Genomic DNA, 20702 nt, shown 5'->3' on the forward strand with positions numbered 1-20702 from the left:
TGTTACCATGGACGCTGCAGGTATGTATACTTTCTCTTTACCAGCTAATCTAGCCATGGCCTTCTTGTCAACTTTACATTTTTGCACTTGCTGGATAACATTTCTCCAATCCCAATCTAACTCTCCTCCTAAAGTAGTCTTAAATTCGGAATGTACTAACTATCAACACCTGTTGATAATGTTCATACCTATAATTCCAGGCACTGACATCTGGAGACTCTGAGGATCTTTCACCACCAAGAACCCACAGTCTGGAACTGTCATGCCCATTGTCTCAACCACTAACTCTAGACACCCCAGATAGGGTATGTCTAAACCGTTGGCTGCTGTTAACTTGAGCCAACCAGATGTCTAGAGCATATCTCCATCCTCCCTGCCCAAAAGAAGAACCCTTCTGAAATAATACTTACTCGACTGCCTGTATCCAATAGACAAGATGCTACAACCCCCCCAATCTTGATCTCCACTACAGGACATGTTCCCACAGCACGCTCTAATAACTGGTCATGAGATGGGCTGACTTTAGATGAGTCTGAGGTGCACCCCCGAACTGCTCGACTCAACACAACCGGGGGTCTCGTTTCCCTGCACACCAGACACAGTGCTATCTTTTCCGGTTACATTTCCCTTTGTGGGACAATTCCTAGTGATACGTCCCTCTGACTGACACTGAAACATATGGGTTTGCCTTCCTCTGTGAATTGTGGTTGTGTCTGCAGGTTACTGCTAGTCCTTCTACTAGTGCCTACCTCTGGAGTAACGAGATTCTTTACAGCCTGTGTTAACTCACTCATGGCTTTACCTTGCTCTGCAACTACCCTCAAAACATCCTCCAAAGTAACTGACTTCTGCTCCCAGCCTGTCCACAACATTCACCATCACTCCTCAACTCCTACCATCATCTACAAGAAACCTTCCTAGACCTCACCTCATCTCCCATGTCTGTGTTGTGAACTCGGGTTCACTCTGAACGTTTGACAACACTAACATACTTTAGTGTAATGTTTACTATCTAACAGATAAAGGTAATTTTTTTTACTTAGTGTTGTTATAATGCAGAAGTTAAAAATTACTCACCCCAGCCCACTGTTTTAAAAGAAATGAAAAAGATAATTAAAACATCAATCATATTACAATATAGTACCAACATGTTATTTGCAAATTTGTGAGTCAACAGAATTAACGTTAACGAGCCTATGAAAGGAATACATCATTATTATCATAAGCAGATGAACTAAGAGCAACAATAAAATGCTGCTCTATGTGATACCGCTGCTCTATGTCAGTAGTCCTACATCAACATACATCAGTGTAATCTATGGAGCTCCTGTGTTCTGTGTTCAGGCTCTTTCATGAAGAGGATGACTGTTCTTCATCTCCACATATAGACTACAGCATTTCATGTTTTACTGAAAGAATATAACATCTCAGAATAATCATCTTCAACCCAGTAAGATAATTAAGTGATGTCATATGCATTTGAGTGCATTGTTTGTTCAACATATTCTTCACAAATTTGCATCACTACTAAGTGATTTGAGCCTGTCTCTTCCAATACTGTACATCTCTACAAGCTTAGAGTATAGAGGGGTTAGAATGGGCAGCATTACCAGATAAGTCAGAACACCTCTAATGCTCTAACTCATAATTACATGTGAAAGTATAATTGTATCTGTACAGACAGAGAGACTGTGTTGTCATAGTTCATGTAGAGATGTGCATAATCATGTTCTGTAGCTGTAGAACACTTACTTATGTCCAATAGATACACAGCCTCCTCCTCCTTCTGTCCTCCATAGGTGACCTGACAGATGTACACTCCATCATCTGACTCCTTGAAGTCTCTCAGCCTCAGAGACACGTTGCCTCCCTTCAGCTCCTGGGTGACCAGACTCACTCTGCCCTCATAGCCCCTCCCCTCTATCACCTGGCCATTCTTATACAGGTAAATACACTCTGTCTCCTTAAACCACCTGATCGTCATGGCAACAGCGCTGGTTTCAGTAGAGAGGTGACATGGGACGGTAACATCCTTTCTCCTATCAGCCCCCACAGCCCTCTCTGGTACCCTGAGTTTAAACTCATCTGTTGAGGAGAAGAGAAACAATACTGACATCTCTGCAGGTGCATGACAAGTACACAGTCTGCATCTATGAAGTAACAGTCACACACAGACTCTATATGCTCTATACACACTCAACCTAGAGAGACGTGTAGGAAGAATCTAAACTCACATCACTAGCAAACATGAAGGACAGCATGGATGATAATGTAACCAGTAAGGAGAGGTTATATACAACACAGCAGCATGGATGGTTGTAGAGAGGGTTACACACAACACAGCAGAATGATAGCATACAAACAAACATAATGTTGGTATACTGCATATGTTCATTTAGTATTGAATGTGTTCATTTAATGACTAGAGGGATGCAGACATCCCAACCTGCAGAGACTCATTTCCCCCCCCCACAACCCCCCCCCCCCGGGACGCAATCCGGACGCATGATGTACATGATGTACATGATGTACCCCCTCAACCTGCACATACCCCACCCCTCCCCAGACACAATCACGACGCGCGATATGCTGCACCTATCTCTACAAGAAATGCCCATTAGACAGTCTCTCGCTCGCTCGAAATACAAAATCCCCGATTTCCGGGAGATTGTACAGCATTTGCGGGCGTCAGGGAGACGCTATTGAAATGCGGGAGACTCCCGGACCTTCCGGGAGACTTGGGATGTCTGGGGATGTCAGATTGTGAACATATTTGTACATGTTTGTACATTTATACTTAATGTTTCAATGCAAACAATGACTACTTGTGTCCACTTACTGTGTTGTCCGGCCTCTGCCATGTGTCCTTCCTGTATAGAGACAGTTACAACACTTGATCATGCTAAAACATTACAAAACATGACTGTTTCCTTATTGTTCCATTCGACATGGCAAACCACAAGGACTATATTCTTCTGACCTTTGAGTCACACAGAAACATGTTTTTGCTGCTGTTTCCTCAATACGGACATGAACACATCAAGTTCTTTTCTTACCTTTTCTGAACTTGAATTCCAATACTTTATCAGACAGATGTTTAATATAAATCTCTAGCTATCTGTAATTCATACCTTTCCATGGTTGTACATATGATCTAAACTTATTTTCTTAATTCGTCTGCTGTACTGTAGAAACACTTGCACTTTAACCTGGGTGGGGAACAGGTGTGTATAACCCCTCCTCCATCCCTAGAGGTCAGATGAGGAACTGCAGATGAAGCACCAAAGTTACTCTTCACACATGCAGACATTTCCCTTCTGAGGCTGGCTGGAGGCAGCAGTCAGAAAGTCAGCCCCCTGCAGGAGAAGTTGAGGCCAGCAGAGAGCAGCACAGTTCTACTGAGGAAGTTCTAGAAGGAGCAAACTCAGGAGGAACATTTACCTTATCATGTTATCAAGATCAGAGGTTATTGGTCAAAGGAAGTTTGAGACTATTATATATTTGACGTGTCAGGCTGTGTGTGCGTGTATGTTTACATAATGTGTATCTATGTGAGTGGGTGTGCATGTATGTTTGTGTACATGTGTGTATGTTGTGGCAACCTGTGGGTCTGCAGTGTTTGTGGGCAAGAAACAGGACAGGGTCTCGTTCTTTAGAACCTCACAGCATTTATAAAACATAACACTATTACAACGTAGTGCATAGGCAGACTGGAAGAGTTCACCTGAAACTCTCCTTCAGACTCCCTCTCTCTCTCTCTTCACTCCTTTAAGGGCAGAGTTCACCTGTATCTCTCCTTCAGACTCCCTCTCTCTCTTCACTCCTTTAAGGGCAGAGTTCATTAAGAAGTGTAAAATCAGAAGTAGTTACATATTAACTATGTTCTCCTTCTTCTGAGGCTGGCTGGAGGCAGCAGTCAGAAAGTCAGCCCCCTGCAGGAGAGGTTGAGGCCAGCAGAGAGCAGCACAGTTCTCCTGAGGAAGTTCTAGAAGGAGCAGAAGTTGTCATGAGACCAGTGACAGGGAGGTCAAACACAGGAGGAACAGAGTCACTGCTGTCTGTTACTGAATCATGGTATTAATGAAGAAAGTGTTTTGTACGTCTCTTCATTAACGGAGTGACTCAGTTCAGTTGAGTTCTGGATTTTTGTAAGCATTTTCAATCTGCAGATTGGGAGACAAAACCAGACCTCTGACAATAAATGACAACACCAGGCTGAGGTCTCAATCATGTCTTTCTCCGCTCTGAAGGCCGGAGGACCATCTTTTATAGGGCACAAGAAAGTAAACATAAGATAGTGACAATCAGGCAGTAATGGTGTTACAACAGTCACAGAGAAAGAGATTCCCAGCTCCCAGCTCATGACCACTCTCAGGGCAGAGAGAGATCATAGGTGGAGCCCGTCGTCATCACAAGGACGTTTAACCAGTACTTTCTCCTGACCCTGAACATCTATTTAACCTGACAAATAGACACAATCCACTCTCATCAATAGCAAACTCACATGAAAACATACTATTCAATGACTAGTTCTATTGATTAGTGAATAACATAAGTACACAGGAAATCCAATGTTCCTCCACAGTATCAAGTTCAGAGAGGTGATTGGTCAACAGCAGAGGAACCTGTGTCTCTTTGTCAAACATCTACATAGAGAAATGGACAGAGCGGTACTATTGGTTCATGAAGTCAAGCAGGTGATGTTGTGGAGATAGTTTGATCTACATACACACAGGCCTTCCCAAATCGATCACCACGGCTTGAAAACGTGGCCAAGGATCAACAGGGTTAAAGTGGTGCTTAACAGAATCCCATCTAAAAACAGGAGAGGAGGGGAGAGGACTAGAAGGGAGGTAAAGGAAAGGAGAGATGGAGAGGAGAGGAGGCATCCTCACAGTATTGAGTGAGCTGCTGCTGCAGAGATAAACCGTCACAGATGCAGTCCCCAAACACACCACCAGGGGGAACACTCTTCACTGCTGCTCACAGGAACGTAGACCAGCACTGTCCAGAGAGAGATGGGGGAGATTAGATAGAGGGAGGGACGGATGGCAACAGAGGAAACTCACCCAACATCCCCCTGGCCTCCCCCCAACCTCACCCAACCTCCTCTTAACCTCACCCAGGCTCCCCAACCCCAACCTCATTTAGCCTCCCACCTCCCTCTCCCCCTGCCTCCTCCTGCCTCCACCTGCCTCCAGGGTAGAATGGGGAGACAGCAGCTGTCTGGTGATGGAGGATCTGGATCAAATATTGAAACACAGACAGTTCTGTTTGCTCATCTATACTACCCCTTCCTTCCTCTCTCTTTCTCTGTGTCTCTTCCCCCATCCTTTTCTTTCTGCCCTGCCCTCTCTCTTTCTCCATACTTCTATGAGTATAGCAGATGACTGCTCACTGGGAGCAGTAGCAGTGTGGACAATACATGAAGGAGACCCCAGACTCATACACAGCTGATGATGTCTCTGGCTTGGTTAAGGCCAGCAGGCGCTCCAAGAAATCCAGAAACGCCGCAGTGTGTGAGAAGAAGTCTAATGGCGGCTCTGGCTTGACTAAGGCCTGCAAGCACTCAACAGATTCTTACAAAAGCACACTGCTTGAAGGAGTCTGTGAGTCTGACAACTCTGGCTCGGTTACCCCTGGCCTATTCCTTTAAATACAGTAATAGTATTGTTTTGAATAGTTTTGGTTGTTAGGCCCCTATTAAACCCCCCTACAATGACATCAAAGATTGAATCAGTATATCATCTTTTCCCCCCCAAAAGAAACACTCCCTTGTTTCAGGTCGTTTCAAAATGAGTTATTTGAACAGATAATCCTACTCTCTCACTGTAAAGTGTCCTGGCTAACTGTGTTAGGTACAGTAGATATGCACAGATATCTTCTTACATGCTCTAGTCTTCATGCACAACACTCCACACAACTACTATTGACATTTCTTATTGTCTCTTTAAAACCTCACATCATTTATAAAACAAACTCCAGTAACACTATAACAACTTGATGCAGAGGCAGAGCCACTTCCACCATCTGGAGGAGTACACCTGTATCTCTCCTTCAGACTCCCTCTCTCTCTCCACTCCTTTAAGGGCAGAGTTCACCTGTATCTCTCCTTCAGACTCCCTCTCTCTCTCCACTCCTTTAAGGGCAGAGTTCACATGTATCTCTCCTTCAGACTCCCTCTCTCTCTCCACTCCTTTAAGGGCAGAGTTCATTAACATCATCAGAAGTAGTTACATATTAACTATGTTCTCCTTCTTCTGAGGCTGGCTGGAGGCAGCAGTCAGAAAGTCAGCCCCCTGCAGGAGAGGTTGAGGCAGAGAGCACACTGCTCTCTGCTGGCTCCTCGGTCCTGATGTTCGCTGCAGTCCTTCTCCTCTTTAGTCTCTTGCAGCAGTAAACAGAGAAACACTGACCAGAAGTGCGTCCAGCACAGACAGTGATTCACCCTGCCCTTCCGCTGGACTATCCAGCTGACCCTAACCCGCTCCACAACCCACCAGAGACCCACCGCACCCAATACTTCTACTCTCAGTACACCCACAGCAACACGCAACCCTAAGTAAGGAAACTTCAGGGTGAACAGTTGTCCTGGGAGGAAGCAGTGGCTTACCTCCCAGGTGTGTGTTGAGCAGCCTTGTGGGTGTGCGTTCATGCTTGGGAACTCTCTAGTGTCCCCTGTGGCGTTTAGATGTCATGGTCAGCGTCTACATGGCAGCTTCCCTGTCTTCCTCCTCTCCCAGCGTGTTTCTCTGCAGCTGCTCGCTCCTTGTTGTCTCTTGTTGTCTCTTGCTCTCCTGTACAGAGTCTTCACCTATTTTGGTGAGGGGCAAAGTTTCCTACCCCCACCCCACTCCCATAGGCCCAGCGGGCAGACACTCACATCTCCTTTTGACCGCTTGCCCTGTCGGTCAATGTTCATTAGTTAGGTTTAGAGGGCATAAGTCATCAAAAAGACAATATCATTTGATGAAAAATAATAATACACAACTACACAGAGGAAAAATAACAATAACTGCAAACCAAGTTATAAATCACTGCAAACCAAGTAAACACAGTGGAAAAATAATGTCCAGCTTGTGACATATACCGTACAGACATTTATAACTTAAATGTGTCATACACAAGGTGGCAGCAATAGCCTTGTGTGTCTAGTGTATCTATCTAACTGTGTGTATTTAACTATGATATGTGCCCTGCCTCTCTCCAGCCTGCTGTCTACATATGGGGCAAGGAGCCTCTGACAGCCTCCACGCTGGCCTCCACTCCTCTGCACTACCAGAAACTGATGCTGGGAGAGTGTCTCATCACCCTCATCCACAAGGTGCAACCACGCCTGGCTCACAGCTCACCGGAATGTTCCTGGAGATGGACAACGATGAGCTGATCCACCTGCTGGAGTCTCCACAGGCTCTGCTCTCTAAGATCCATCAGGCAGTGGCTGTCCTCCGTGCCTCCCAGATGAATGTGTCCACCACTGCTGGTGTGTGTGGAGTTCCTGGATGTTGCAGCACCCAGCAGCACATCAGTGCCCAGCCCTAGGTAGCTACGATGCAGGAATGTACAACCACATTCAAACCCACTTTCCCCTCTGTTACTGTCGTGTTCCACACAGCCTACCTAACTGTCACCCCGTCCTCCACAAGGACTTTGCTGTTTAAAAAAAACATGATTTATTTTATTCACAGACAAAAATGATAATGCACTTATGGAAAAAGTCTTACGAGGAGAGGTAACCTTTGTTTTTAAAGGAATACAATTATGAACATGCCCGTCTGGGATTTGAGTCCTTTTAAATAAATGAAATGCACATAAACAACTATTTGCTTACAGTAAATAAAACTGATTATAATGGTGTGTTATTGTGTAACACACATTGTGAATCACTTCCACCATCATAGTTTCAGGGCTGACTGTAACACCTACACGTCCCTATGTACTGTCACCTGTTCACCACCAGAGGGCATCATCTTCTGGATTCTAGCCAGACACTTTGTTCACTTCTGACGCCTATTTTGATTTCCAACCAATCCCCACCTGTATGTCTGCTGCCCCCTCTGACTGGAATGCAAAAACATCTCAAACTGGACAAATTCATTTCCATCCCTGCCTTCAAAGAAGCCATTTCCCTCATCCTCACCGATTTCTGTAAATGCTCTCTCACCTTTTAACCCTTCCCCTCAGTCTTTGTTGTTCTATTCATCCCCATGGTTTGTCATTATGGTCTGTTGCCAACTGCCTAGTTTTGTCCTACTGTTGCACCAAGGTTGCCTGCTTTGTTTCTCACCTGCCTGTATCCTTTGTTCATTCCTGCCAGTGTCAGTCTATGTCTTGATTGTGGTTGTTGTTGTAAATAGTCTCTGTGTCTTGCTTTGTGTTCTTTGTGCTTTTAACATTTGTATCCCCTCTAATTCCCTATGTACTAATGCCCTGCTTTGTTTAACCTGCTTGTTTTGTAGCTTTTCTTCCTGTATGTTGTACTGCTGTGGTTGTGTGCCGTTGTGCTTTTTAACCTGATTTTATTTCATAGCACCCTTCCCCTCTCCCTCAAAAAGCTTCTGATTTTTGCCAGGCCATCGGTTAAATAAATAAATAAATGTAGATCCCCTCTCACCAGCAGCACCATGGACAACAACCCTGCAACACACCACCCCAAGCACCCCAGCTGGGCCCCGTCCACCAATCAGCTGCCAGCGAGCTCCCTTGTGGTCTCCAGAGAGAGACAGAGGTCAGACCAACATTGAAGAAACGCCCCCTCGGGGCTTAGCAGCTTCTGGAGAGTGTCAGTCTCTGGGTTCTCCCTGACTCACTATGGAAGACAGATCCTACTTCTTACAAGATCTCAGAGCCCCAGTGATCAGGTACTTGCGTTGTTGCCGGTTGTCGGGTCTCCTTTTCAAGCCAAGTTTATCGGTCCGTATTCAGTGGTTCATAATGTTTCGGATCAGAACGATCTGATTGCTCCACCCAATAGGAAAAGAGTTGAAACCTGGGGCTGCGGGTGTGGGGGTTGCAGACTCTCCTCCTTTCCTGGTGGCAGCAGGGTTGAGGAGGAGCTGTCCACACCAGACGACCGTGTGCTCAGAGGTCGACTGAGGAACTCGGAGTCCCTGGGTAAGCTGGAGAGCGTTCTGGGTCGTCTGTGGGGCGCCCAGTGTAGAGAGCTGGCGGAGATCGTGCAGGGTTTCCCACCGTTGTTTCCTGATGCTCCCTCTCACACACACTTCATTCAAGGTGACATTGAGGTGGGGAATGCTGAGCCCGTCAGGCAGCGGTTTGACCGTGTGGATGCCGAGGTCCAATACATGCTTGACCATAACATTGCTGAGCCTTCCAGTTCCAGTTGGGCTTCTCCCTGTCTGTTGGTTAAGAAGCCCGATCATACATTTCCACCATGTCCAGACTATCGTAAGGTTAATGCCGTTACTAAGGCTGACTCCTACACCCTGCCTCGCATGGAGGACTGTGTTGACCAGGTTGGCTCTGCAAGGTTTGTTAGCAAATGTGACATCCTCAAAGGGTGTTGACACGTCCCTTTAACGTCTGGGGCACAGGAAGTGGCTGCTTTTGTTACTCCTTCAGGGCTGTACTCGTACACTGTCATGCCATTTGGTCTGCCAAATGCACCTGCAACATTCCAACGTCTACTGAATAAGGTTGTTTCCGGGTTGGACGTGTGTACTTTGATGATGTGGTGATCTATAGCAACACCTGGCCTGAACACTTGCAGCGTATTCAGGCCCTGTTTCAACGTTTAGCCTGGGCACGGCTTACAGTGAACCTGGCCTAGTGTGAATTTGCTCAGGCCACGGTGACCTACCTATGTTAGGTGGTTGGCCAGGGTCAAGTGCGCCCTTTACGGGTGAAGGTGATTGACCAGTTTCCTTCTCCTTCCACCAAGAAAGAGCTTGGAAAACGTGTCCACTAACCAACCTGTTAAGCTCCAAGGTTCACTTTGACTGGTCCCCTGGTGGTCAGAGGGCTTTTGAAGATGTTCAGACCTCAGAGCTCTGCTCTGCCACGGTGTGGTCTGCTCCACAAATGGATCAGCTGTTTGCCCTGTATGTGGATGCCAGAAAGGTGGGGGCTGCTTTTGCAAGCTGGTCCAGAAAGCATTGAGCCTCCAGTCAGTTTCTACTCCAAAAAGTTATATTCTTACCAGTTGAACTATTCAGTCATAGAGAAAGAGGTGTTGGCGTTGGTCTGGGAACTACAGCATTTTGAGGTTTATGTTGGGACAGGTCCCTTGGTTGTGTATAGTGACCACAACCCACTTACCTTTTTGCATTCCTTCCAGAACCCCAACCAGCACCTGATGAGGTGGGTTCTGTTCTTGCAGCCTTACCATCTGGATGTCCGGCATGTGAAGGGCTGTGGAAACGTGTTGGCTGATGCGCTGTCCCGCGCGCCTTGTGCCTCAGTGACCTTGCCCTTCCTCGTGTCCGTGTCTTCCCAGTGTGAGTGTTGGCTGTGTAACAGTTAACAGCCACAGTGTGGCTGTTGATTACACTTGACAGTTCTGAGAGAAAACCAAAACACATCTCATCACAAAGTGGCAGAGGCAGAACAATAGTCACTTCATTAGGCCTTTGCTGTCATGTCTTTCTCCATAGAAAGCCAGGCAGCACTTTACATTGAGGTAACATTAACTACCATGTCACTACATAGTCTTACCTATGGTCAAACGTAGCTTTGTGGAACTTGCTATGAAAGTAAAGGGTTTTGTTTGAGCTGAATGTTATTACTAGTGTAAAAGGGACAGTATGGAAGGGTTAAAGGGGTAAGTGGATGTTGTAAAGGGTCAGTAGAAGGCTGTGTCACCAAAACAAGATCAACGTTAACATCATTGTACCCCTGGAAAGATCAACCTCCCCCAAACTAAGTTTTACTGTACTATCTAGTACCGCTGAAACACGATGAAGCTAACTACAATGTTGTCACTGAAGGTATTACCATGTAAAAACGGATGTGAAGCATTCTGTCACATTGCTTGTCAAGAGCCCTAATACGATTATATTTATTCATATCTAATATACTTTATTACAGTACAAACTTTCTAAGTGTAGCATGGGCCATTGCACACGTCAATGTGTAAAATATATCATGACAAATGTATAAAATATGCTCAAGTAACACAAACGCATCCACCTGGTGTATTTTATGCAACGTTTCACTGCTTTCTAAATAACGGCCTTGTTATTGCTAATTGCAAGTGACTCACCATGCTGACGAACAGAAGTTAGCAAATAAGCAGTCCAGAGCAGCCACCTCCCAGAGTAGCCCATCACAACATGAACACTGTCCGCCATGTAGGCTAATGCCTGTAGCCCGGCAGGAAGATTAGGAAGCAATGACCAGGCATGCATGATTCATCTATTGAGCGACCCCACCAGTCCTGCTCCCTCCCGAGGCTCCCCCCTCCTACTCACCCCCTTTGTCTCTCTCGCTCTCGGTATTGCATTCAGGGTTGACACAAAAACAGCTTTTTTGAAGATACGTTTGAATTCTGAATGAAGGAAAGGGCCCTTGAGGCTGAGGTTTCAACACGACAGCGTGGGCTCAGATCCTGGTTCAGCTGAGTTGGATTCTGTCTGGGGGACCCCTGTGTGTCACCTCCCTCTTGTCATACTGTCAAATAAGAAAATGAACATCTTTAAATTGTGCTTTAAAAAAATATATTTTCACTATAGCAGTTTCTGCTTTGTTTGGGACAGATCAGTGACAGACAGGGAACGTGAGGCACAAGTAGGATTCAAACCCAGGTCCCTGCAGAGGGACCTTCACGTACAAGGTACACACTTTTCCAGAGAGCTACCAGGGCCCCTGTGACCTTCATGACTCTCTCACTCCGTCTCCCAGGAGACAGGAGAGAAAGTTGGCCATTACGGCTCACCTGCTCGTTTGTGAAGCACACCTGTCAGTCGTTAGTGTTGATTGGCAGTAAGATCAAGTGACTCGTCACCCATGTAGATCTTTTTGATCTAATGCAGTAATCCTGGTCCAGTGAGACTTATCCTACTTCTTAAACGTTCTCAGAACGGATTCCAAAATGTTGGTATTTGAATTGATGTTATTAGCATTTGAGCCACTGAAATACTGTAAGAACTGTTGAATTTCTTAAATAATGAAATTGATACAGATACATTCTTATCTTTCTTGAGCATAATATTCAGTGCTTAAAACATGTTTTAATGAAACTTTAAATTGTATTCATAAAATACAATGTAACCTGATTTACTTTATTTCAGCTGTACAAATATTTTTTACATTTACTTTTTGTGACCAAATAAAGGACTGATACCAGGACAAGACCAAGACATGTAATGCTAAATGTGGATATGGATCAGTATTAGAGGTGGTTTGATAAGGAAACAAAAAGCACAACCTTTTAAAACCATTAACCGCCACAGGAGGCAAATTAATTCACGGAGGTCTGCTGCATGACATCAATTGTAGAAAAAACGTTAACATGCAAGTTTAAACAGAAAACTGCTGGTTCATATAGCCAGAACGGTGTGTAGTTTGTCCTTTGATGATAAATTCCAAATGTGCTTTCATCAGATATGATCCAACAACATGACTATTTTGCCGATAATGTTACCACAATACATACACAATACAGTACATATGTCATGAAGTTCATAGTAAAATTCAGCAATTATAGCTGACAATATTTGTATGAATGAAGTCTCTGACTTCATCCCTCTGTTTCTCTACATGTGAGGAGAGCTCCTTTTACTACCTTCTCTTACAGCGTGGACCTCTGTCAAGAAGTCTTCACTGAGATCTCTCAGTCTGGTCCTAAGTCTCTCTATCTCCCCTCTCCTCTACACTCTTGTCCCCCTCTCCTCTATCACCCTCTCATCCTTTATGTATGTGGGCTTCTCCTTTCACTGATTTTATTGACCTCCACTAAAAAACTGACCACTGAGATCCATCCATCCGTCTTTGCGTCAAATTCTCTATCTTTCTATCCTTCTCCTGCATCTGTCTGCTGAACTCTCTCTGCATCTTAATGTGTGGTCACGTGTTAAAAGTACTGGGGCAGGTGTTAGCAGTACTGGAGCAGGTATTAGCAGTACTGGGGCAGGTGTTATCAGTACTGGGGCAGGTGTTATCAGTACTGGGGCAGGTGTTAGCAGTACTGGGGCAGGTGTTAGAAGGTCTGGGGCAGGTGTTAGCAGTACTGGGGCAGGTGTTAGCAGTACTGGGGCAGGTGTTAGCAGCACTGGGGCAGGTGTTAGCAGTACTGGGGCAGGTGTTAGTAGTACTGGGGCAGGTGTTAGCAGTACTGGGGCAGGTGTTAGCAGCACTGGGGCAGGTGTTAGCAGCACTGGGGCAGGTGTTAGCAGTACTGGGGCAGGTGTTAGCAGTACTGGGGCAGGTGTTAGCAGCACTGGGGCAGGTGTTAGCAGTACTGGGGCAGGTGTTAGCAGTACTGGGGCAGGTGTTAGCAGCACTGGGGCAGGTGTTAGAAGGTCTGGGGCAGGTGTTAGCAGTACTGGGGCAGGTGATAGCAGTACTGGGGCAGCTGTTAGCAGTACTGGGGCAGGTGTTAGAAGTACTGGGGCAGGTGTTAGCAGTACTGGGGCAGGTGTTAGAAGTACTGGGGCAGGTGTTAGCAGTACTGGGGCAGGTGTTAGCAGTACTGGGGCAGGTGTTAGAAGTACTGGGGCAGGTGTTAGCAGTACTGGGGCAGGTGTTAGCAGTACTGGGGCTGGTGTTAGAAGTACAGGGGGCAGGTGTTAGCAGTACTGGGGCAGGTGTTAGAAGTACTGGGGCAGGTGTTAGAAGTACTGGGGCAGGTGTTAGCAGTACTGGGGCAGGTGACAGCAGTACTGGGGCAGGTGATAGCAGTACTGGGGCAGGTGTTAGTAGTACTGGGGCAGGTGTTAGCAGTACTGGGGCAGGTGATAGCAGTACTGGGGCAGGTGTTAGCAGTACTGGGGCAGGTGTTAGCAGTACTGGGGCAGGTGATAGCAGTATTGGGGCAGGTGATAGCAGTACTGGGGCAGGTGTTAGTAGTACTGGGGCAGGTGTTAGCAGTACTGGGGCAGGTGATAGCAGTACTGGGGCAGGTGTTAGCAGTACTGGGGCAGGTGTTAGCAGTACTGGGGCAGGTGATAGCAGTACTGGGGCAGGTGATAGCAGTACTGGGGCAGGTGATAGCAGTACTGGAGCAGGTGATAGCAGTACTGGGGCAGGTGTTAGCAGTACTGGGGCAGGTGTTACCAGTACTGGGGCAGGTGATAGCAGTACTGGGGCAGGTGTTAGCAGTACTGGGGCAGGTGTTAGCAGTACTGGGGCAGGTGATAGCAGTACTGGGGCAGGTGTTAGCAGTACTGGGGCAGGTGTTAGAAGCACTGGGGCAGGTGTTAGCAGTACTGGGGCAGGTGTTAGAAGCACTGGGGCAGGTGTTAGCAGTACTGAGGCAGGTGTTAGCAGTACTGGGGCAGGTGTTAGCAGTACTGAGGCAGGTGTTAGCAGTACTGGGGCAGGTGTTAGCAGTACTGGGGCAGGTGTTAGCAGTACTGGGGCAGGTGTTAGCAGTACTCAGGCAGGTGTTAGCAGCAGTGTGAGGTTCAGGGTCCTTGGTGCTCCGTGGGGCCTGGTCTCCTGTCAGGTCAGAGACCCTGAAGCCCCCTGTACGTCTGTCTGCACAGAGCCAAGCTTCACTGTCACCACCCATCTACAGTGGAGGAATCATCTGTGTGTCTGGATCCTGTCTGACGTACTTCCTGTACGTCTCATTAAATAAGGGTTTAACACATGAATGTACATAATATGTTAACAATATAGACAACTCTTGTTTAATTATGCTCTAGTTCCCTCTAGTGTTTAGAAGAGGAAACTACAGGACTAATGCTCTTTATGACTTGTTCTCCCCCAGAACATTAACCACCTTATTCTCCTCCGAAAACACTGTTCAACAAAAAGCACAAGAAATATTCTGTGGATCTTTTGCATTTATTTAATAGATTAGTATAAAATATAAATGCCTAAATCTTTTTTTTTTTCAGAATTCCCGAATGACCATTTCTCCAGGATCTTAACAAGTTTAACAGCAGATACACAGAGTAAAAGGATATTTACAGACATCATCACAGTATGAATCAAGTTCAGCTCTCTGGCTATGTCAGCTGTTCAATCCCCCCTCTATAGAAAGGAGTTGTATCAGTAGCTTCTTCCTCCTCTTCCACTTCCTCCACCCCCTCCTCTGGTCCTAGGTAAGACTTGTTCTATGCACTGACTTCATGGACTTCATCTAAAAACTTAGTACTGAGATCTATTATTTTATGCTGAAGTCTATTTATCTCTCTATTCTTCTCCTGCATCTCTCTATTCATCTCCTGCATCTGTCTGTTGAACTCTTTCTGCATCTTTGTGCATGAGATCATAATGCTCCTCTGTAGCTCAGGTAGGACCACCTTCATCAGGTTTCTCTCTGCTTCAACTCTGGCCTCTCCTTCATAGTTCTCCCTGAACTCCTCCATCTCCTGCTTGTGTCTCTCCTCCCTCTCCCTCCTCTCATTCTCTCTCTTCTCTCTAAATCTCTCCAGCTTTCTCTCCATCTCCTCTCTCCGGTCAGTCTCTCTCTTCAGCTCCCTCTCCAGCTCTCTCTTCTTCTCCTCATCCCTCTCTTCCTTCACCTGTCTCTCCAGTTCAGATGTTCGATGGCTGAGTGTTCTGATGTCTCCCTCGTGCTCCTGGATCACTCCCTCTATCTTCTTCAGAGAGTTCTGCAGCTCTGTCTCAAACTTCTCTTTCCTCTCTGTCTCCTCCCTCTGTATCTTCTCCTCTCTCTCCCTCTGAATCTTTCCCTCCATCTCTCTGACCTGGGCATCTGCCTCCTGGTAGTTCTGACTGCTGTAGAAGCTCTCTCTGTTTCCTGCCACCATCTCCTCTACCTGGTGCAGCAGCTCTGGGACCTGAGTGCCATGGGCCCTGTCCTTAATGTTGAGGACGTGGTACCTGTTCCCACATTTCTCTACAAGCTGCTGGAGGTCCTGACTTGCTGTTTGGAGAAACTCCTCCATGCTCTGCTCTCTCAGACTGTCATCATGGGTGAACAGAATGACAGTGTGTCCCCAACAACCCTCTCCAAACATGTCCTCCATTCTCTCCATGGCTCCTCTCTCCTCCCCCTCAGAGGGCTCCACTGGTACGACCAGGAGGAAGGCGTGGGGTCCCGGGGCGGACAGACGGACACACAGCCCCACATCCTGTCTCATGTCCTCCAGAGAGAGTCCAGGGCAGAACCAGTCTGGAGTGTCCACCAGCACCAGCCGTCTCCCACACACGTCCCCCTCTCTCCTCCTGCTCCTCTGGGTGACTGCAGAGGGGCTGTCCTGGGCCCCAAACTCCTCTCTGCCCAGGATGGTGTTTCCTGCTGCCCTCCTCCCAGCCCCAGTCCTCCCCAGCAGCACCAGTCTCAGCTCAGACACACTGGGAGACACTGGAGGGTCTGGACTGCTGCTCTCTCCCCCCACTGCAACACAACACAGGGACATGGTCACACCACTGGTCTAGTTAGAGAGGAAAGTACATCAGCACATCAAGGCTGATATTAACTACTCAGTTAGCTGTGTTTTAAAACTGTAATTGATATCTGACAAATACAGACAGCATAGAATAACATGAATTAAAGGCTATAACGAACATCTCTTTCAGAATAAATCATAATCAAATAAATAAAATAAAAAACTGCAGAGCAGTATACATAGTAGTATCAGGCCGTTTGAGATTATAAACCTGAACTTTATAATCACTATGAAACACACAGTAGGATAGAAGATGTAAGGACAGTAGAGGATGGGTTAGATGTTCAGGTGTTTGTAGGTGTCTGTAACAGAGTTGATGACTCACTGTATGGAGGCTCATCCATGCTGCGTCTCCTCCTGACTCCAGGGACCACAGTAGAACCCTCATCCTGTGGTAGTGGTGGGTCTGTATCTGGGGTCTCTCCCACTGCAACACAACACAGGACACAGCTCAAACTACTGACGTGAGGGTCACCCTGGACATTCATACCAGATGTTCACCTCAACAGAGTCATCTGACTATGATACTGAACCCAGAGTTAGACAGGTTCCTGTAGGTGCATGACCAGTGTATAGAGAATGGACTGGGTCAGATATTCAGGTGTTTTAACAGTGTTGAGGACTCACTGTTTGGACGAAGATCCAAGCTGTTGCGTCTCCTCCTGATTGGTAGTTTGGGGGCTGCTTCTGAGATCTCTCCTCTCTCTAACACACAAGATGAAACAACCATTCAGAGGTCATCATATTTAGAGGGAAATATTCAAACTAAAACTTCACATTATAACACTCACCAGTGGTTTTAAACGATAACTCATTTCTCTGTCTCTCTACCTCAGTGTTTAGGTCACATATCTGCTGTGCTGAAATAATTGGAAAAAAATAAATAATCCATAAACATACCATTTCCAAATACAAAACACTTCAAATGTATCACAGAAATGATATGAAATACAAGTTACGCCATGAAATCTTACCAAGTTTAATGTTTTCATTTTTGACATCTTCCACATGTCTGTCTCTCTCCTTCAGCAGTTCATCTCTCTCTCCTAGTTGTTTGTCCTTCTCTTGCAGTCTCTTCTGTGTCTCTTTACCTTCACTCTCTAGTCTCTCCAGTCGTTGGTCTCTCTCTCCTAGTTGTTTGTTTTTCTCTCCCAGTTCCTCCTGCCTCCTCTTTAGTTCATCATCTTTCTCCTTCAGCTGCTTGTCTTTCTCATCACACACTTTATCTCTCTCCTTCAGAAGTCCATCTCTGTTTCCTAGTTGTTTGTCTTTCTCTTCCAGACTCTTCTCTCTCTCTTTACCTTCACTCTCTAGTCTCTCCAGTCGTTGGTCTCTCTCTTCTAATTCTCCCTCCTTCTCTCTCAGTCTCTGTTTCCTCTCCTCTACTTCCGAGTCTTTCTCCTGCAGTTGGACTGTGAGCTTCTCTACTTGGTTGTTCTTGTCCTGCAGGTCTTTTCTAAGCTCCTCCTGTTGTCTCTCCTTCTCTCTCACCTGCTGGGTCATGTCATCCAGTTGTGTCTCTTTCTCCTGAAGGTGTTGGTTCTTCTCCTTCAGTTGTGTTTTGGTTTCCTCCAGTCTGCTCTCTGTGTCCTCTAGTTGTTTATTCCTCTCCTCCAGGAGTGAATCCTTCTCTTCTATCCTCTTTTCACTCTCCCTCAGTGTCTTGTTCACCTCCTCCAGGTGTCGGTCCTTTTCCTCCAGCTTCTGGTTCCTGTCCTCTAGAAGTTCATCTCTCTCTCTTAGTTGTTTGTCCTTCTCTTGCAGTCTCTTCTGTGTCTCTTTAACTTCACTCTCTAGTCTCTCCAGTCGTTGGTCTCTCTCTCCTAGTTGTTTGTTTTTCTCTCCCAGTTCCTCCTGCCTCCTCTTTAGTTCATCATCTTTCTCCTTCAGCTGCTTGTCTTTCTCATTACACACTTTATCTCTCTCCTTCAGTAGTTCATCTCTCTCTCCTAGTTCTTTTTTATTATCTTTCAGTCTCTTCTCTCTCTCTTTACATTCACTGTCTAGTCTCACCAGTTGCTGGTCTCTCTCTTCTAATTCTCCCTCCTTTTCTCTCTGTCTCTGGTTCCTCTCCTCCAGTTCAGAGTCTTTCTCCTGCAGTTGGACTGTGAGCTTCTCTACTTGGTTGTTCTTGTCCTGCAGGTCTTTTCTAAGCTCCTCCTGTTGTCTCTCCTTCTCTCTCACCTGCTGGGTCATGTCATCCAGTTGTGTCTCTTTTTCCTTCAGCTTCTGGTTCCTGTCCTCTATTAGTCTGTGAATGTCCTCTGGACGTTTGTCCAGCTGTATTTCTGGAGGGTTATATAAAAATATGAATTAGGGTTTGAAATCAATCAATTAAACAGCTGGTGATTCGCAGATATTTATTTTGATATCAGTACGTTGTAGGGTTGTCACAAAAACCGGTACCCCGGTACCAAGTTGGTACTCAAACAAAAAAACGGTACAAATACCAGAATTTCAGAGGTACCGGGTAGCTGGGTCGGACGCTGACAAGCACAGTGTTGTGACTCACCAGAAGTCGTTAAAAGTTGCTAGATTTGTTGCTAGATTCGATTTTTTGTCACCAGGGAAACGAAAAGTCGCTCAATCTAGCGACAATGGCCCTGGTTCCCCATACCTCAGCCCAGCCACCGGCTCGCTCTCCGTGGTCCCCGGGCCGTCCCCCGGACCTGCTCCGACCCCCTACCCTACTTGTGTCCCGGGTGGGACGTCCGGTGACGTGAGAGGGGGGTACTGTCAGGACAACAGCCTTGCCCCCTTGTTTGGTTTTGCCCTGTCCCTGTGTCCCTGTGTAATTGTCTTCACCTGTCTTGTTGATTGCTGTGGTGTTCTGTTCTCGTTAGTGTTATCGTGTCCACCTGTGTCTTGTTTGGTTCTGAGTATTTAGGTTCCTGTTTTGTGTCCAGTCTTTGTCTTGTCCTTGCCTATGTTACTTTGAGTATCCTGCCTGTTTCTCAGTTCAAGAATAAAACCTCTGTTTCAGAACTCTGCCTGTCTGTCTCTCCTGCGTTTGCGTCCTACCCCTGCACTCAACCGTAACATCTACCTGCTACCTGCCTGAAGTAAACATGAAGTTCCAAATATTCTCTTCGTAGGACCTGATTGCAGTTATGACCCGCTTCCTCTCTATCCTATCAAGTAGATCAGTGCTCTTGTTTGCACAACAGTGAGTCATTTTCACATTTCTTTAAAACACTGCCAAAACTAAGCACAACAGTTAAGCAAATTTTGTGGATTACAAAACCTTTACAGATACAAAGCACTCCTAGTACAGTAATAAATATACTGTACATGTATATATTAAACCAAACTGAAGGTTTTATTCCTTTCTCCTTGTTCACTACACTGCTTTGTATATGTCTTTTAAGTAGTGTTTTATACTCACCAAGCCAACAAGCAGATTCCTCTCTTCTCCTCTTGTCCTCTGGGCTCTCACGTTGTAAATACTGTTCAGCTGAAACAATGATGGAGAACTGACATGTTAGATATATTACACTGCAGTAATACATTCTCTGTCAAGCTACTTGGAACATATACAGTTCAACTTCTAATACCATCAGCACAGCAAATTATGTTGAAATACTTTTTATAAATATAATTGTATAAATTATAAATTATTTCATGTTCCATTTCTAAACCAAATACAGAAAACATGTATTGAATGTATATTCCTGACAGTTTATCCTGTGTTGATGTTTTACAACAAGAATGTTTCTTCTGTTTCACAGGTCAGGCAGTGAAGTGCATTCTTTCAGACATGTTGTAGTTTGAACAACATATTCTTAAGTTTTAAGCAGATTTGTGTTGTAGGTCTACTAGCACCACCTACTGTACTGGAGTGTGGTCCAGAGACAGACATCTAAATCCTCCCTATTGGTCTGGTTTCTCTTAGAAAAGGAACAGTGAAGATCTCTCTCTGCTTGTACAATCCCACAACAAGGCCTCCACCGTCAGTCTTGTAATGCCCTGAGCCCTCACCTTTAACCTCTCCCTTTCCCTCTGTCCATATCAGGGCCTCAGCCTCTGCCTTACTGATAGACACCATCACCTCACCCCCCTCCTCCCTGAGGGCCTGCTTAACCAGACTGTCTGCACTCTGGAACCCACATCAGTTTTACCCACACCCCCATCCTCCTCACACTATTGTGACCTCGGAGCACC

The 20702-nt window shown here is 46.0% G+C and overlaps 2 protein-coding genes across 4 annotated transcripts in view; both read right to left on the reverse strand.

Annotated features, from left to right (window-relative positions):
• Positions 1–16960, reverse strand: part of LOC134013982 (GTPase IMAP family member 9-like) — a 78465-nt gene extending 61505 nt beyond the window's left edge. For 2 of the 3 annotated variants that reach the window (XR_009929008.1, XR_009929007.1), the window contains exons 1-2: positions 16867–16960; positions 15055–16489 (exon numbers count right to left, since the gene is read on the reverse strand). Coding sequence is in view for 1 of the 3 variants with exons in the window: in XM_062453783.1 (XP_062309767.1) it covers positions 15240–16489; positions 16867–16885 (1269 nt within the window). In the remaining 2 variants the exon portion in view is untranslated. Of the gene's footprint in view, positions 1–14948; positions 16490–16866 lie in introns of those variants that run through there. The other variant, XM_062453783.1, reaches the window with a different exon arrangement.
• A 170-nt stretch (positions 16961–17130) lies between these two features.
• On the reverse strand, positions 17131–18811 carry LOC134013566 (golgin subfamily A member 6-like protein 22). The gene is made up of 3 exons (XM_062453067.1): positions 17516–18811; positions 17333–17401; positions 17131–17246 (listed from the first exon to the last, which is right to left on the reverse strand). Exons 1-3 carry the CDS (start codon positions 18735–18737, stop codon positions 17131–17133), a joined length of 1407 nt encoding a protein of 468 aa, XP_062309051.1. The 5' UTR covers positions 18738–18811.
• Positions 18812–20702: the final 1891 nt, after the last annotated feature.

The sequence above is a fragment of the Osmerus eperlanus genome, chromosome 27 (genome assembly GCF_963692335.1).
Source record: "Osmerus eperlanus chromosome 27, fOsmEpe2.1, whole genome shotgun sequence".
In the NCBI taxonomy this organism is placed as follows: Eukaryota; Metazoa; Chordata; class Actinopteri; order Osmeriformes; family Osmeridae; genus Osmerus; species Osmerus eperlanus.

Excerpts from the sequence above, each read along its gene's own strand:
- LOC134013566 (XM_062453067.1), bottom strand. The coding sequence starts at position 18,737 with ATGACCCAGCAGGTGAGAGAGAAGGAGAGACAACAGGAGGAGCTTAGA. Across the intron at positions 17,402-17,515 it reads AAATGAAAACATTAAACTTG|CACAGCAGATATGTGACCTA; the intron begins GTAAGATTTCAT and ends CAATTATTTCAG. Across the intron at positions 17,247-17,332 it reads GTTATCGTTTAAAACCACTG|AGAGAGGAGAGATCTCAGAA; the intron begins GTGAGTGTTATA and ends CTTGTGTGTTAG.